An 18,222-nucleotide genomic window follows, 5' to 3' on the forward strand; every position below is an offset into this window, starting at 1 on the left:
CTTTCCATGATTCTGGCCTCAGAATTCGATCCAAGGTTTTCTGGTTTCAAACTCTCGGTTGCAACCAGAATTGTGGAATGAATTCTGCAACCAGAATCCTGGAAAGAATTAAGTTCATGAATTGAGGTATCACTGTATACACTTTTAAGTTGTCCTAATCATAACTTCTGGAGTGTAAGTTGCCTGTGGCCAAGGCTGTGTTTATCCTTTTGGTTTTTTTCTGTTTTTTTGAGACAGGTTCTCACTGTGTAGCCCAGGCTGGCCTCAAGCTCTCTGCAATCTTCTTGCTGCAGCCTCCTGAGTACTCGGCTTACAGACATGCACCCACCACAGCTGGCTAAGACTGTTTATCTTGCTCATTGGATAAATATTTGTTAATTGTAAAGTTAAAAATTATAATTTTTGAGTACTTTCTCAATGCTCAAACTCTCTATTTTATAATTTATATTGAAGTATAATTGATGGACAGTAATCTCTACATTTTAAAGTATATAGTTGGGCTGGGGATTTAGCTCAGTGGTTCTGCCGCCTGCCTCGCAGGTCCAAGGTCCTGAGTTCGATCCCTGGTACCAGAAATAAATAAAGTATACAATGTCTTGACCAAATGAATGCATGTACATATCTGTATGTATATCTTGTGTTTATTATTTTATTTGACCCTCACAAGAGCTCTGTGGCCTTTCCTCTTATTTCTGTTTAACAAATAAGCAAACTAGAGGCCAGTGTTGCTAAGTAATCTCTCTCTCTCTCTCTTTTCTTCTTTTTTGATATGGAAATTGAACCCAGGGCCTTCATACTGAGCTACATCCCCAGCTCATTTTTATTTTGTATTTTCTGTTTTGAGACTGGATCTTGCTAAATCACCAAGCTGCCCGGACTGGACTCAAATTTGTAATCCTGCCTCACCTTCCCAAGTGCTGAGATTACAGTTATAAGTCATCATACCTGGGTGAGAATGAAAGCTTAAAAAAATATACAATGGACCCTCAAGTAACAACCAGCCTGACATATGAACAACTTGGGTTAATCAGATTAATGGAAGATAATCTATGGTGTGTACCCAGGTAAACATCCACATCTCAGCTGTATTGAGTTACAACTGGTACCTGGGACCTGATCAAGTTCATAAGTCAAGGGTCCACTGTACTAGTGAGAGCCAAGCACGCTTGTAATCCCAGCACTTGAGAGGCTGAGGCAGGAGTATCATTGCAAGTTCGAGGCCAGCCTGCATTACTTAGCAAGATCTTGTCTTGAAAAAGCAAAGCAAAATGAAGATACATGTGAAAAAAAATTGATTCCTTAGTAGTATTTAATATCCAGTTGGTTCAGATTTTCCCAATTATATCTCTTAAAAATAAATCTTACTGAGGTATAATTTGGAATATATATATAACAAAAATTGCCAATTTTAATTATACAGTATAACAGATTTGTTTATAAACATCAGGTTCATTTAATTAAAATATATGAATGATAAAATTCACCTTTAGGGGCCAGGGATGTAGCTCAGAGGTAGAGCACTTAGAGCACTTGGCTAGCAGCATATGTGAGGCCTTGGGTTTGATTCCCAGGACCACCACCAAAAAAAAAATTATGTGTGCAGGGGTTTCTGTGGATCTACCTTTATTTTGAGAAGTCTCAAATTTCATGAGCTATGATTTACATATAGTAAAGTCATTGTATTTAATGCATAGTTCTGTTTTGGTATCTATAGTCATGTAACCACTATCATAATTAAGATCCTTCTCAAAAAGTTTCTTCTTGTACTTTTATAGTAAATCTTCTATCTTCATCCTCACCCCTGGCTATCATTGATCTGACCTCTATATTTCTAGATTTGTCTTTTCCAGGATGTTACAGAAATGGAATCATACCTTATGTAATTTTTTGTGTCTGGTTTCTTTCACTTAGCACAGTGCTTTTGAACTATATCCATGTTGTGTGTAGCTCATACCAGTAATTTGTAATTTTATTGCTGAATCTTATTTCATAGTTAAGGATGTAGTATACCATTGTTTATTTACCAGGTAATAGACCCTTGGGTTATTTCCAGTTTGGGCTCTTATGAATAAACTGCCTCTGAACATTGATTCATTCTTCTTAGATAACTAAGAATTGGATTGCTAGGTTTTATACGTATGTTTATCTTAACTTTGTGTTTTTGGTGGTACTGGAGATTGAACTCAGGGCCTCTCAACATGCCAGGCAAATGTTCAGCCACTGACCCACATCTAGTCCTTTTTATAAATGCTTAGTTTTTATCAAAAAATTTACAAGACACAGAAAAGCATGATCCCATCGCTGGAGAAAAAAACAGGCATCTTTTATGATGATGTGTCTGGACTTTTTTTTTTTTTTTTTAAAGATGGAGTCCTGAACTCATGAACTGAGGTAATCATCTTGCTTCCTCACTCTCCTGTGTAGCTGGGACTACAAGTTTGCACTGACGTGCCAAGGACTAGCATCTGTGGCCTTCCTGAATTGTGTGGGTTTAATATTATATTTCTTTGGCTTTTTTACCCCTGTCCTGCTGACATACCTGTTACATACATTTGGGCTCACTGGTGACTAAAATTTCTCTGGGCTGTTCATTTTTTTCATTCTGTCTCCTCTCCTTTGGATTTCATAATCTTATATTGATCTACAAGTTTGTTAATTACTTTTTCTGTCAGTTTAAATGTTTTTTGAGCTCCTCTGATGAATTATTTTGTTTTAGTTGCACTCTTCAACTAGAGGGTTTCTGTTGGTTCTTTTTAAATAATTTTTCTTGATTGACGTTCTGTATTTGGTGTAATATTGTAATCATACCTTTCTTTACTAATTTTTTTGTTTTTAAGTACTGGGTATTGAACCTAAGGGTCCACTACTGGTCAGCTCCATCTCTAGCCCTTTTTATTTTGAGATAGTCTCAACTGTGGTGCTTGGGTGTTGGCCTCTGACTTGCAGTCTTCCTTCCTCATCTTCCTGTCTTTACTGCTTTAATCATAGTTCTTTAGTTCTTTGAGTTGATTTGTAGTAAATACTTTTTTTTTTGTACCAGGGATTGAACTCGGGGCCTTGTGCTTGCGATGCAGGCACCGGAACCACTGAGCTAAATCCCCAGGTGTAGTAAATATTTCTGTTTTCATCTGTTAAACCTGATATCTGGTCACATGATTTATATTGCCTGCTTTTTTTCCCAATGATGGGGTCAAGCTTTCTTGTGTCTTATAATTTTTTGTTCAAAACTAGACATTTTAGTCCATTTAACTGGGTTCTTGGTGGGGGTGGTTATTGTTAAAATCATGCCTCCCTTAATGATGGGAATGTAATCAAGAAATGTTTTCTTAGACAGTTTTGTTACTGTGAAAACTTCATATTGTGTAGTTACACAAGCTATGTTGGCTCTGTCGTCACTAGGTCACATATATACACAGTAAGTCTCTGACAACCAATGAGTTCGTTTGTTGAGAACATTTGTAAGTTGGATTTGTAAGTCTGATTACACCTTTGGCACAGATACACATTGTAAAGCATTATCCAAACACAGATACACACACAAATACTGTAAACTTTTTTTTTTTTTTTGGTACCAGGGATCGAACTCGGTTCCTTGTGCTTGCGAGGCAGGCAGCAGAAAACCACTGAGCTAAATCCCCGGCCCTAATAAACTTTTTTTGTTTGTTTTTTGAGACAAGGTCTTGCTACGTAGTTCAGGTTGGATTTGAACTCAGGCTGGCCTTGAACTCTTGATCCTCCTGCCTCAGCCTCTCCAGTGCTGGGATTACAGGCGTGTGCCACCACACCCAGCCTAAACAAACTTTTTACCAACAAACACATGAGCTACTTCTGCAGTTTTGTTCATGTCTACAAATGTTCATAATTCCAGGTCCATTCATATCTGTGAAGGTTCACAACTCGAATATTTGTAAGTTGGGAACTTTATATATACACACACACACACACACACACACACACACGTATACGTATGTTTATGTGTGTGTGTGTGTTTTGAGACAGGGTCTAGTTGTATAGTTCAGGCTGACCTTGAACTCACTTTGTAGCCCAGGCTGACCCTGAACTCCTGCTGATTGTCCCATTTCAGCCTCCTGAGTGCTGGGACTACAGGTGTGTGCCACCACATTTAGCAAGACCATACCTTCTTTTGGGGCCACCAGGAATGTGATATCTGTGGTGCATGACTTTGTTTGCTTTATAATTTTAAATGTCTGGTTGGCTGTTTTTAGTGAGGTGTGTCCTTTTCCTTTCCCTCTACAGTGTGAGCCTCTGATACTATGTAGTCTTGAGTATGAGTATGCCCACCACACTCACGGATTACAGTGGTTTGTCTGTTCTGACCTCACCTCTCTATTTAGCTACTAATTGCTAGCTGATTTTTACATTATTTTTAATGATGCCTTGGGCCATAAACTGCTTGTGAGGGTTCAAACTCATTCTTTTACCTGTGGATAGCTAGTTTTCTAGAACTGTTTGTTGGAAAGACTGACCTTTTCCCACTGAGTGACTTGACACTCTTGTTAAAAAGCAATAGATAGCTATTTTGTGTTTAGGTTGATTTCTGGGCTCTCTGTTCCATTCTGTTGCTTTTCATGTCTTTATGCTCGTACCTCAAACTTTTTCTGTATCTTTGTAGTAAGATTTGAAATCAGCTGGGTGCAGTAGTGCACCCCTGTAATCCTAGTACTTGGGAGGCTGAGGCAGGAGGATTGCAAGTTTGAGTTCAGCCTGGGAAATTTAGTGCACCCATCACAAAGGAGAAAAAGGGCTGAGGATGTAGTTCAGTGGTAGAGTGCCCCAGGTTCCAGCCTCACAGTCACAAAACCAAAAAGATATTTGAAATCAGGAAGTCCTTCTGATGTTTGGTTTTATTTTTTTTAGTTACTTTTAATTTACATATTGCTTTTGGGGTGTGTGTTGTGTGTGTGTGTGTGTGTGTGATGTTTTATTTTGCTGTGCTACTGGCTTAACCCAGAGCCTTGCATGTGGTAGACAAGCACTGTTATCACTGCACTACACCTACAGCCCTGGGTCTTTAAATTTATATTTCTTCCACACATACTAATTTTTCTTACCTTAACATTTTTTTTGGTTAAAGGAAGTATATAATTTTATGTTGAAATTACTATATTCTGAATTTAATTGATATCTATAACCTAATGGTATCAATTAATGTATTATGTCCTCATGTTTCCTATAAACTGATGTCAGTAAGCTTGATTAGATCCAGCCTCCTATTGTATCACATCAGAAACTTCTTTTTAAAGAACTAAAAAAAAAAAACCTTAAATGTATAAAAGTATACAGGATGATATGATGAACCATATAAACCTGTCACCTGGCGTCAGCACCGAACAAGTTATGCTGGTTTTGTTTCTTTTTTTTTCTTTTTGTACCAGGGATCGAACTCAGGTCCTTGCGCTTGCGCAGCAGGCGGTGAAACCACTGAGCTAAATCCCCGGTCCTGGTTTTGTTTCATTTATATACCTCATGCACTTCCTCTCTCCTGTGTTTTTTTTTTTTTTTTTTTTTTTTTTTTTGGTATCAGGAATCAAACTCGGAACCTTGAGCTTGCGAGGCGGAGGAACCACTGAGCTAAATCCCCGGCCCCTCCTGTGTTATTTTCACGCAGTATCAACTCCATTTCTGTTTGTGTAAATTTCTTTACAGAAATGTGACCCCCACCCCATTGAGGATTGAACCCAGGGTCTTGCATGTGTTAAAACATGCTTTGCCACTGACCTCTATCCCTCACCCTTAATTTTTTGTGTGTGTTTGACTGGTACTTTGAATCATGCTTTAAGTTCATATTCAGTAACTATTGAAAGCATAGACTCCTGGGTAGGGTTGTTAGGTTATACCTGATCCATCTGATCATAATTAGGACTGTAATATGATCGTGATCTTTTAGGAGGTTCGGTATTAATAGATTCAGCATCCCCCAATCAGTCTCAAATCCAAGATGTTTCAAAATCATAATGCCACAACACAGTGGAAAACCAGATGTGATGGGTTGCAGTTAAATGCAGGTGCACTAAAAATATTTTATGAAATTACTGTCAGGCTATTTGTGTAAGATGTATATAAAACATCAGAATGTGGTAGTGCGTGGCTGTAAATCCAGCACTCTGGGAGGCTGAAGCAAGAGAATCATTGCAAGTTCAAGGTCACCCTGGGCTACATAGTTCAAGGCTAGCTTGAAGTAGATAGCAAGACCCTGTCTCAAACAAAAAAACCTGTATAGTCAAACAGTTGCACTTTATTAAAGATGTAACTAGGGCTGGGGATTTAGCTCAGTGGTTCTGGCACCTGCCTCAAAAGGCAAGGTCCTGAGTTTGATCCCCGGTACCAAAAAAAAAAGATGTAACTATAATCAGTATAAAAGTTAGTATGGGGCTGGGGATTTAGCTCAGAGGTTCTGCCACCTGCCTTCCAAGCACAAGGTCCTGAGTTTGATCCCTGGTACCAAAAACAAAACAAAAAAAGTATGACTTTTTAAAAGTGGTTATCTTTTAGTCCTCTCCTCCCCAACTGCCTGGCGACTTATTGGGGATTGAACAGAGCCTTTGCACTGAGCTGCATCCCCAGCCCTTTTTTATTTTAAGACAGTGATTCACTAAGCCTCTAAGTTACAGGCATGCACCATCATACAGTGCCCAGCAGTGTTTTAGTCATTCATTCATTTATTTTTGCTGTACCGGGACTCAAACTCAGGACCTTGCACTTGTGAGGCAGGCGCAGCATCCCTGAGCTAAATCCCTAGCTATTTTAGTCTTTTAAAGAGCTTCTTTGGGGAGGTTACATGAGTTTAAAGACACTTAGTGGTATTTGTTCAAGGCTTTGTAACTGGTTTTACAACTCAGCTACAAGTAAATAGACAAAAAGGAAGGAAAGAAGGGAAGAAAAGAAAACAAACCAGCTGGGTATGGTGGCACATGCCTGCTATCCCATTATGCTGGAAAGTTGGGGCAGGAAGATAGCAAGTTTGAGCCCAGCCAGGGCAAGTTAGTGAGGCTATCAGAAATAAAAATGAGGCTGTGATGTAGTTCATTACAAAGATCCTAGGTTCAGTTCCCAGTCCTGGGAAAAAGAAAAACAGTAAATTCAAACGATGTTTGAAAAAAGGATGGAAATTCTTTTAGCTTCATTGTGAAGTTGCATTGTACAGGTAGTTTATTTCTTGTGATGCAGTTTCAGAGGCAGCATAACAGAAATGAAAATCTTGGCTGTGGGATCAGATAAATATGGTTTCAGTACAACTCTTTTGCTTGTGAAATGGATGGTTTTGGTCCAAAAAGTTAACTGCTGAGGCTCAATTTCCTCTTAACGCAAAGCAGAGGTGGTTAGACATAATGTGAAAGGTTTACCATAGGATCTGGTTCATACGAAGTACTGAAAATGACAGGTTATTAGTCATGTTTTTTTATTTCTCTCTTTGTACTGTGTGTGAGATAAAGAGTTACAGAATCAGAATGTTAGAAATGAAAGTAATCTTAGGTCATTTGTTCTAAGCAATTATTTTCTAGGTGAGAGAAGGTGAGGGAAGGTAACAGTGTTGGAAAACACACAGGACTGGCCTCAGCTAAAACCAGTGTTACTCTGTTGAAGTCAGAGTGCTAGACTTTGGACCTAAACCTAAAATTTTGGCTTGAGTGTTGTGATTATTTTATTAAATGGGAGTGTAGTTCTAGTGTTCCAGTGACTAATTTTTTATTTTTTATTTTATTTATTTTTTGAGACAGGGTCTCGCTGTGTAGTTCAGGCTGGCCTTGAACTCACTATGTAGCCCAGGCTTTCCTCAAACTTGTGGCGGTCCTCCTGCCTCAGCCTCCCAAGTGCTGGGATTACAGGTGTATGCCACCATGTCCAGCAGAGTGGCCGATGTTTGTAAGGTACATAACATTATCTTTATTAATGTTCCTATTATTACTTAGGTCATTTCCAGTAGAATAAGCCTTAGGTTGTACAGTCAGCTGTTGTTTTCTACAGGTTCCACATTTGAAGATTTGTTTAATCCTGGGTCAGAAATATTTGAGAGAAGATTTGCATCTATTTTGAACATGCACGTAATTTTTTTCTTGTTATTTCCTAAACAATACCGTGTAACAACAGGCCAGGGACATAGCTCAACAGCACAGCGCCTGCCTGGCAAATGCAAGGTCCTGAGTTTGAGCCCCAGTACCAAAAAAGAAAATACAATTTAACAACTATTTACATACATTTACATTGTATTAGGTATTTTAAATAGTCTAGAGCTGCATAGGTTGTATGCAAATACCATACTATTTAAAGAACTTGAGGGCGGGGATTTAGCTCAGTGGTTCTGCTGCTTGCCTTGCAAGCACAAGGTCTCGAGTTTGATCCCTTGTACCAAAAAAAAAAAAAGAACTTGAGCATCCTTAGACTTTGGCTTATGTAGGGGTCCTGGAACCAACCTCCCAGGTTACTAAGGGACAGTATTGGTTTGTAATTAAATTCTCTTGAAAATGGAGTCCACCTTATTGGGTCTTACTTGAGAGCCAGTTTTTGTGTACTGGAACTTTTCTGAGGGAGGTAGTTGGCAAGGAAAGGCACTTGTTACACAGATCCTAGTAGAATTGCATGTTATTTAGAAGTGAAAATGTTTTGAATGATTTGGGTTATTTTCAGTTTTTCTGCAGTTACAAACATATGTGCTGTTTTTAGAGGCTTGGAAAAAATACAGGTGACTTGGTATCAGTGAACTACATTGAATCAGGAATAAACTGTATTTGGTCTTTAGTTCACTAGTGATTGGTTACTTTTGGTTTAATGTTAGTTTTTTTCTTTCAGTAGGCTATTTTAATTTCATTTTTAAGAATTATTATTATCATTATTATTTTGGTGGTTCTGGGGATTGAACCTAGGGAATGCTAAGCCATATATAGAGAGAGATTGAAGCAGACTCTTGTTAAACTGCCCAGGTTGTCTTCAAGCTTGCAATTCTTCTGCCTCAGTCTTTCAAGTAGCAAGTAGGTAGGGTCACAGGCATGTGCCACAAGGCCAGCTCATCATGTATCTGATTGTGATGCAATGCGCATTCTTCCCACTCTTTCTCTGCCCCTCTCTATTCTGGGTCTCTGGTCTGGCCAAGCACAGATAGAGCCATACAGAGGCAACCTTTAGAGTCCATAACAGTAGCTGAGCCCTCACCACAGAGATCTATCCTTTATTTGAATGACATTATTAGACATTTGAAATTTTAGAATTTTCTGAGGCAGGAGGATCACCGTGAGTTTAAGGTCAACATGGGCTATGTGGTAAGTTCAAGGCCACCCTAAACTATATAGTGAGAACGTGTCTGAAAAGAAAAAAATAACATTGTTTTTTAATTTAGCCCATTGAATTTAATAAAAATATTTAATTTTTTTCAGAGGTCGGAACAGTAGCAAAGGACTGCCTCAGTCTACGGTGAGTAACTTCAGTGTTACCTGTTTGAAAAAAATGGTAGCTAAAACATGAGGTTTTTTTTTTTTTTTAAACATGAGTTTTAACTGTAGACCAAATGCCAGCCTAAGAAAATTCCCTTGAATTTTTTTTTTTCTCTTTTTGGTACCGGGGATTGAACTCGGGTCCTTGCGCTTGCGGGGCAGGCAGTGGAACCACTGAGCTGAATCCCTGGCCCAATTCCCTTGAATTTTATTACAAATAACTTTTATACAGATCAGTAATGTAGTATAAAATTATTATATGTGTTGTTTTTTGGTGATGACTATAAAATGTAAAATTGCCTGCAAGTAGTATTTTTGTTACGTGTAATAAATTATTTGTTCTCTTGTAAATGATTAAAAGCGAATCTAAATGAGTAACCTCCAAAAGAGAACTAGGACAAGACTGGAGTTTGAAAAGTTCTGTGGTCTTTTTATTTCTAATTAATGTGCAATCTTTTTAAATTCCTTTTGTTTTTTTTCCATTGGAAAGGGCCTTCTGGTCTTAGGTTTTGGAACTTTATCAATAAAGTTAAAATGACATAAATTCCATATGATTGATTAACTGAGAAGCTGTCACTAATATTTTAGTTTCTACCTTTATTGGACAGATTGACTTCATAGGAATCAGAAGAACACACACTTAATACATAATGTATATGTTATGGACTGGTATGGTGACCACATCTTTTCTTTTTTTTTTGGACTGGGAATTGAACTCAGGGACTCGAACTTGCCAGGCAGATGCTGCACCGCTGAGCTACATTCCTAGCACTACTTTTCTTTTTTCTTGAAACAAGATCTCACTATGTAGCTCAGGCTGGCCTTGAACTCCCACAGTCCTCCTGATTCAGCCTCCAGAGTGCTGGGATTACAGGGATTACACCCAGCTAACCTCATTTCTTTACAACCAGGAGTTTTGTTTTGTTTTGTTTTGTTTTGTTTTGGTACCGGGGGTTGAACTCGGACCTTGCACTAGAGAGGCAGGTGTGGAAACCACTGAGCTACATCCCTGGCCCTGACCTCATTTCTTTAAGCACACACTGATTCAGACGTGCTGAATGAAACTAGCGAGGGTTCTTATACAAAAGTGTGTCCTTATTTCACACCTCATTTATTTATTAAGATGTATTTCACCCTTTTTAGGCTATAGGTCTGTATGTTTTTTTATTATTGTTTTTGTTTCTTGTTTTGCAATGCTGGGAATTGAATCCAGGACTCTTTTCCTCTGAGCTATATACTCCCAACCCCTCAAAGTACATATAACCCTGTAACTACCACTACAGTCAAGATAGGACAGTTTCACCACCCACCCAAATCCCTTGTGTCATTTTGAAGTGAATCCTCATTTTCTAACCATTGATTTGTTATATGTCCCAGTGGTTTTGTCTGTCTTTCCTCATATATAGTGTTTAGTTTTTCTTACTATTTTTCTTGTAATCATAGTCACATTCTTAGTTGGTATGAATGATTTTATTTGTTATTTTTATTCTTTTGGTATGAATGATTTTACTGTTAAAAACCTTAACCCTCTGTTCTCTAAGGAAGCAAAAGATTATAGTAAATCAAATCTTTAACACATGTAAGATATTATAAGCCTAACTTTAACATAAGCAAAAGAAATATTAATTTTTAATGTATATGCAAGTAGAAATATTAATTTGTAATAGTGCATTTTATTTTTAACATTCCAGATTTCTTTTGATGGAATCTATGCAAATATGAGGATGGTTCATATACTTACGTCAGTTGTTGTAAGTTATCATATTATTGGGGATAAATTGCCTCGGGTGGAATAAGACAATTTCATGAAGTTAAAATGGTAATGGATGATTCTCAAAATGATAACTGTTAGATCATATTTAATCAAGATAATTTAGAAAAGATACATTATTAACTATTGGATCTATTGTAATTTACTGTATACTTATTCTTGTTAACTCTGCAGTGTGTGAAATAGTGTTTATAGTCAGTTGTCTTTCGTGCATTCTTTTCATCTAATGTAGATGGAGGTCAGAAATGTTTTATTCACAGTGTGGGAATCTAATTGTTTAATATTTAAATTCATACTATACACTGAGTAGAGCTTCCTGAAGAATTTCAAGGATTTAGTGTATTTTATTTTATTTATTTATCTTTTTGGTACTGGGAATCAAACTCAGGGCCTTGCACTTGCCAGGCAGGTGCTGTCAGTGTATTTTATTTTGAAATTTTCTGTCATTCTGTTAGTGGACACCTACTATGGAATGAAGCCTGATGAATTATAAATCTAAAATGAAAACATTTTCCCTGATGATGGGGTAGATAATTGTTTCCTTAAAAATTAATTGTATGTTTTTAGGGATCCAAATGTGAAGTACAAGTGAAAAATGGAGGTATATATGAAGGAGTTTTTAAAACATACAGTCCTAAGGTAATTTTTACTCTTTTCTTTTTTGTTAAGGTAAATCAATTACTGTATGTTTGTATCTCTTCCTGAATAGTATCTGTTACTTTCTGACTTAACAGTTTATAGTTATGAGCTGAATATATTTGTCATTGTTAAGCTTGTATGATAGTTTTTCCTATAAAGTAAAAGAACATTTTGAGCCAGGTGTGGTGGTGCATGCTTATAATCTCAGCATTTAGGAGGCTGAAGCCAGGAGGATTGTTAGTTCAGGGCTATCCTGGGCAATTTAGTGAGACTCCATTTCAAAAAATAAAAAAGAAAAGAAGGACATGGTGGCGCAACCTTGTAATCCCAGCACTTGGAAGCTGAAGCAGGAGGATCACAGTCAGTTCAAGACTAGCCTTGGCTACATAGTGAGTTCAAGGCCAGCCTGAATTACAGAGTGATCCCCTGTCTCAAAACAAACAAAAAAATAGTTTCATAGGGCTGGGGATTTAGCTCAGTGGCACAGCGCCTGCCTGGCAAGCATGAGGTCCTGAGTTTCGATCCTTGGTACCAAAAAAATAATAGCTTCATGTTTGGTCCTTACCCTAAAGTTTGTTTGTTTGTTTGAGTCAGGGTCTCGATGAGTAGCCCAGGCTGGCCTTGTAATCCTCCTGTCTCATTCGCTCAAGGGCTGAGATTACAGGCGTGTGCCACCATGCCTGGTCTTAGCCAATTTAAAAAATCCGTTTTATTGGGGCCGAGAATATAGCTCAGTGGTGCCCTGCCTGCCTCACAAGAGCAAGGTCCTGAATTTGATTCCCTGGTACCAAAAGAAAAAAGAATCAATTTTGCTTTTTTTTTTGTACCAGGGATCGAATTTGGGACCTTGCACTTGTGAGGCAGGTACAGCACCACTGAGCTAAATCCCTGGCCCGAGATTTCTTGATTTATGTGCTTATTATAATATTTTAGCTGCTTTCATAAATTGTGAACTAGAATTGAGATAGGGCGGTTAATTTTCTCTCTTTTTTTATTATTATTTATTTATCTTTTTTGTGTGTGTGTGGCACTGGGGATCAAACTCAGGACCTTGCTCTTGCGAGGCAGGCATGGCACCACTGAGCTAAATTCCCAGCCCTTTATAATTATTATTGTACTTAAGACAGACCATAGCAAACTTTAGACTTGAGGATTTTTTAATGATAGAATGGATAATAGATCACCTTTCTGGAAAAAAAGGACATCGTTATCAGATTCTCTTGCGATGATGATCTTTGCCAAAGGCATATAAGGAATAGCACTTTGATGAAATAAAAGATTTCTATCAGATTTTATTTTATAAATGATTTTAATATTTACACTTATTTTTTAGTGTGATTTGGTACTTGATGCTGCACACGAGAAAAGTCCAGAATCCAGTTCGGGCCCAAAACGTGAAGAAATAATGGAGAGTATTTTGTTCAAATGTTCTGACTTTGTTGTGGTGCAGTTTAAAGATATGGACTCCAGTTACGCAAGAAGAGGTGGGCTTTTATCTACTATGTCTCGTGGTTTATTAGTACATTTTAGGTATACAGTATAATGACATTCATTATTGGAGATTTGTACCTTTGCATAATATATCTTGATTCTTATTTTTGTCTTATGGTTTAATGGATTTATTCAAGCAGTGATTCTCCACAGTAATCATGTGGACTTTTTAAAAAAAGAAATGTGTGCTTTCTAGAATAACATGATCGAGGCAGGTTTTATTTTAGAAAAATGGAGATTTTAATGCTTCAGAAAAATATTTCTTGGTACTTTTAGCAGCATAAATAATGACTTACTGTGTTCTATTCAAAATGGTTTATACTGGACTGGGGATTTAGCTCAGTGGTTCCATCACTTGCCTTGAAAGCTCAAGGACCCGAGTTTGATCCCTGGTACCAAAAAACAAACACAAAATGGTTTATAGGGCCAGGGATTTAGCTCAGTGGTTTCGCCGTCTGCTGCGCAAGCGCAAGGACCCAAGTTCAATCCCTGGTACAAAAAAACAAAAACAAAAACAAAAATGGTTTATAAAGGGTTTCCTGCAGTTTGACAGTCAAGAATTCCTATTGATTATACTCAATACCATTTGGTCTATGAAGCTTGAGTTTTTAAGTGAGCCATTAAGTCTGAGAAGAAATTGAAGCATAGGGCTAAGAAAGAAAGGCAGAGAACTGTGGCTAGAAAGCAGTTGTTTAATGAAGATGAAAAAAAGGTAAGTAAAATATGAGCTGAGCATGGTGATGCACACCGGTAATTTTAGTGTAATTGAGCATTGGAATGTAATCAGTGAGAGGTGGCGAAGGATCAGGTAAGTTGGAGAATAGGAGGGGTCACCCATATATTAACTCAAAGGGGGTTAAATTTGATGGTTTTTGAGGAGTTGAGCGAAGCCCCATGAGAGCCAAAGGGAGGCGGGAGACCCAGCTTTGTTTTAATTCCATGGAAAGTTTGGTTAACTGAGTCCTTTTTTTCGGTACTGGGATTCGGACTTGGGACTTTGTGCTTGCACTTGCTCGGCAGGCACAGGAACCACTGAGCTAAATCTCCGGCCCAATTAACTGAGTCTTAATAAGCCCATTGGCCCATTCCACCTTGTCTGATGACTGGGGCCTATAGGGGATGTGGAGTTTCCATTGTATGCTGAGTGCCTCTGTTACCTGTTGGGTGATCGGGGAGACAAAGGCAGGTCCATTATCGGATTGGATGGAGCGGGGGAGTCCAAATTGAGGAATGATCTTTGTTAGGAGTACACGGACTACAGCGGCTGCTCCCTCCGATGTACATGGAAATGCCTCTATCCGCCCCGTGAAGGTGTCTACCAGGGTCAGAAGATACTTGACCCTTTTGATGGGGGGCATATGGGTAAAATCAACTTGCCAATCTTTCCGTGGTAGCTGTCCCCGGGACTGATGAGTTCCCATATGTGTCTGGAGACTTCTTTGGGGGCTGGTGGTGGAGCAGATGGAACAGGCCTGAGTTACAGCTAGTGTGTGTGTTGTCAGAGATGGATGATATAGAAAAGGCCTAAGAAGGTGTAGGAGGGGTTGGGTCCCTATGTGAAGTGAGTTGTGGAGGTGGTATGACGTGGCATCCTCTATAGAGGAGCCAGTTATCTCTTAGTGTAACACCCTTTTCTGTGTAAGTGGCCTTTTCCTAGGGGGTGTTTCGGGCTCCAGATGTGGGATAATTAACATTTGGTTTTGAGAAATGGAGGACTGTGCCATCCCTCGGGCGGTCTGATCAGCAGCCTTGTTATTTCCCTGGGCTGTGGGAGATGAGGATTGTGTTGGAAGAGTTGCTGCTTTGAGGAGAGCATGTATTAAGCGCCTGTTGACAATGGGAGTTCCCTTTGTAGTCATAAAGCCTCTGTCCTTCCAGGTACAGTTGTGAAATGTAGGATATGGTAGGCGTATTTGGAGTCAGTGTAGATGTTGCCTAGTCTATTCTGAGCCAGAGTGAGAGCTTGGGTGAGAGCAATCAGTTCAGCCTGTTGGGAGGTGGTGTTTAGTGGGAGTGTATTAGCCTCAGTGATCTGTGTGAGAGAGACCATGGCATATCCTGCCCCCTTTTTGGCTTGGTACATGAGTGAGAATTGAGCTGCCATCAATAAACCATGTGAACTCTGGATTTGGGATGGCTTCTGAGGAGCCATTGGAAAGGAAGGGGAGCAGGTCTTCGATTGTCTCTGTGCAGGAGTGGGAGAGTGCCCAAGCAGCCGCAGGGAGGAGAGTGGCTGGTTTAAGAGAGGGGCAGGACTAAAGAGAGAAGGATGGGTTTTCTATGAAGGTAGCATGAAAAAGTTCTAATCGGGATGGTGACAGGCGCGAGAGACTACAGTGAGTGAGTAAGTCCTGCAGGCAGTGGGGTGACTTTTTTATCATTGGTTGGCCAAAAGTTAATTTAGAGCTTTCTTGGGCTAGGAGAGAAGCAGCTGCCAAGGCACATAAACATGTGGGCCAGCCCCTGACGGTGTGATCGAGTTGTTTGGATAAGTAGGCGATAGTGGCGAAATGTGCCTCAGTGTTTTGTCCCAAGACCGCCAATGCCTGCCTGCTCACTCGATGACATAGAGGGTGAATGGCTTTTGAAGGTCCAGAAGAGCTAATGCTGGGGCAGAGAGAATAGCAGCCTGAAGTTTATGAAACAGTCCTCTGATGGATACGCTGTCTACAGGTTCAAATGGGTCCCCCTTGGAAGCATCATATAGGGCTTTGGCAAGCAGATTGACATTGGCTATCCATAGGCAAAGAAAGCCCAAGAGTCTCGGAAAAGACAGAATCTCGGCTTTGGAGGAAGGAACTAGGAGGTCTCAAATAAGCTGTTTGCAGTCCAATGTGATCTCTCGCTTCTAGTATGAGGTCTTCACCCCAAGGCATTGGACTGTGGATTGGGAGAGTTGGGCCTTGTTTTTTGAGATTCGGTAGGTACCCTTGTTGGCACAAGAAGTTGAGGAGTGAGGGTGTGTGTTGTTGGGAGAGCTCAAGGGAGGGACTGCGTAGGAGTAAGTCATCCACGTATTGGAGCAGTTTAGAGGGCGATAAATCTAACATCAGAAGGTCAGCAGAAAAGGCCTGTCTGAAAAGGTGTGGGCTGTCCCAAAACCCCTGTGGGAGGACTGTCCAGGTGAGTTGTTGGGAATGACCAGAATCAGGGTCTGTCCAGGTAAAGGCGAAAAGGTCTTGGGATGTTGGGTGTAAGGGAATTGTAAAGAAGGCATCCTTAAGGTCCAGGATAGTGAAGTAATGAGAGGAAGACGGAATGTGGGACAAGAGCATGTAGGGGTTAGGAATTACAGGGTGTATGGGGAGAATGGTAGCATTGATGGCCCTCAGGTCTTGGACCAATCAGTAGGAGCGGTTGGGCTTTAAGACTGGCAAAATGGGATTGTTGTATGGGGAATGGGTGGACCGTAGGAGTCCCTTGTTTAGGAGGTCTGTGACAAGGGGTTTGAGCCCTTGTAGATGTTTTAGAGCTATGAGATATTGGGGGATGTTGGGGAAGTGAGTGGCTTCTTTGCAGGAGATTAGGAGAATGGTGACTGGCAATGGAGGGGGTAGAGATATCCCATACCGAGGGATTGACGTATATAGAAGAGATGTATCAGAGGAGCTGGAGGATAGATCTGTCAAGAGAGCAGCCTGGAGCAGCAGAATGTTGCTGGGGTTTAAATTTGTGGGATGGAGAATGAGGGAGGCTCTAAATTTGGAAAGGATATCCCTGCCCGGGATGGGGGTGGGGCAGCTAGGGATAATTAAACTGAGAACGTGCTGCCTAACAGGGAACAGGTTAGGGGTGGGGCGATTAGTGGGTTTGAAGGCATCCCTTGAACCTCTGTAATGGTTACTGTGGAGGAACGAGTAGGGCCTGAGTATTGTCGTAAGGCCGAGTATGTAGCCTCCGTGTCAAGGGAAAAAAACCAAAAACGAAATAGGCCTACCTGAGAGGTTGACAGTTACCCTGGGCTCGCTGGAAGTGATGGCTGTGGGGGCTGCAGGTGACCCTGGGCACCATCAATCCTCCGTCACCAGGCTGACGAGCTCTGACAGGGATGTCTCTGTACCTGCTGCCTGGGTTTGAGGAGGGGATGGCCCCTTAATCTTTTTGGCAAAGAGGACAGTCAACCCTCTGGTGGCCCATCTGTTTGCAGTCAGGACAGGGGCCAGGCGGTGGTTTGGTATTGGGGCAGTCTTTGGCCCAGTGCCCAGTTTGATCACATTTAAAGCAAGCCCTGGGGAGCCCTTTACAGGTGAATGTCCTCTTGTAGGAAGGTGGTTTGCCCTAGGGCTGCAGCCAGCATCTGGTAATTGGCCATTTTCTGTTGTTTTGCCTGTTTCTCACTGTTGTTGAATACCTTAAAGGTGACGTTGAGGAGTTCGGTTTGTGTGACTTGGGGTCCCTCCTTGACCTTTTAAAGTTTTTTTCTAATGCCAGGGGCAGACTGAAATGAAATGAATGTCAATAACAATCATGCCTGCCTGAGATGTAGGATCAATCTTGGTATACTTCTGAAGAACATCAGTCAATCAGGAAAGAAACTGCTGGGTTTTCTTGGGGGTCCCTGAGTTATCTCTCTGATCTTGTCAAAATTGACTGTCTTTTGGGAAATCCTCTTTAAGCCTTCTATGAGACAGACAATCATATAATCTTGAAGTTCCCTGCCTGGGTCATCGTCATGGTAAGTCCAATTAGGTTGGTTGTCTGGTACTCCCTGTGTGCCTACTAGTCGGGTCTTTGACATGGAAATCATCTGCTGCCACTTGGGCTGCCCTCCAGACCCTCTGACGCTCCTCTGGGGAGAGAGTGGTGGAGGGAATCGTGTAGATGTCTCACCAGGTCGTATCATAGGACTTAGTAAAGTAGTGGAATTCTTTAATC

General features: G+C 40.3%; 1 protein-coding gene across 19 annotated transcripts in view; it reads left to right on the forward strand.

Moving 5' to 3' along the window:
- Atxn2 (ataxin 2) overlaps nt 1-18,222 on the forward strand; it is a 120,703-nt gene that overhangs the window by 22,506 nt on the left and 79,975 nt on the right. For 18 of the 19 annotated variants that reach the window (XM_087198370.1, XM_087198371.1, XM_087198378.1 and 15 more), the window contains exons 2-5: nt 9,390-9,426; nt 11,138-11,197; nt 11,785-11,856; nt 13,190-13,340. In XM_087198370.1, coding sequence (XP_087054496.1) covers nt 9,390-9,426; nt 11,138-11,197; nt 11,785-11,856; nt 13,190-13,340 — 320 coding nt within the window. Of the gene's footprint in view, nt 1-7,742; nt 7,890-9,389; nt 9,427-11,137; nt 11,198-11,784; nt 11,857-13,189; nt 13,341-18,222 lie in introns of those variants that run through there. The other variant, XM_087198389.1, reaches the window with a different exon arrangement.

Source organism: Heterocephalus glaber, unplaced genomic scaffold, assembly GCF_053883595.1.
Source record: "Heterocephalus glaber isolate CG9 unplaced genomic scaffold, H.glaber_assembly_v1.0 deba00001687, whole genome shotgun sequence".
In the NCBI taxonomy this organism is placed as follows: Eukaryota; Metazoa; Chordata; class Mammalia; order Rodentia; family Bathyergidae; genus Heterocephalus; species Heterocephalus glaber.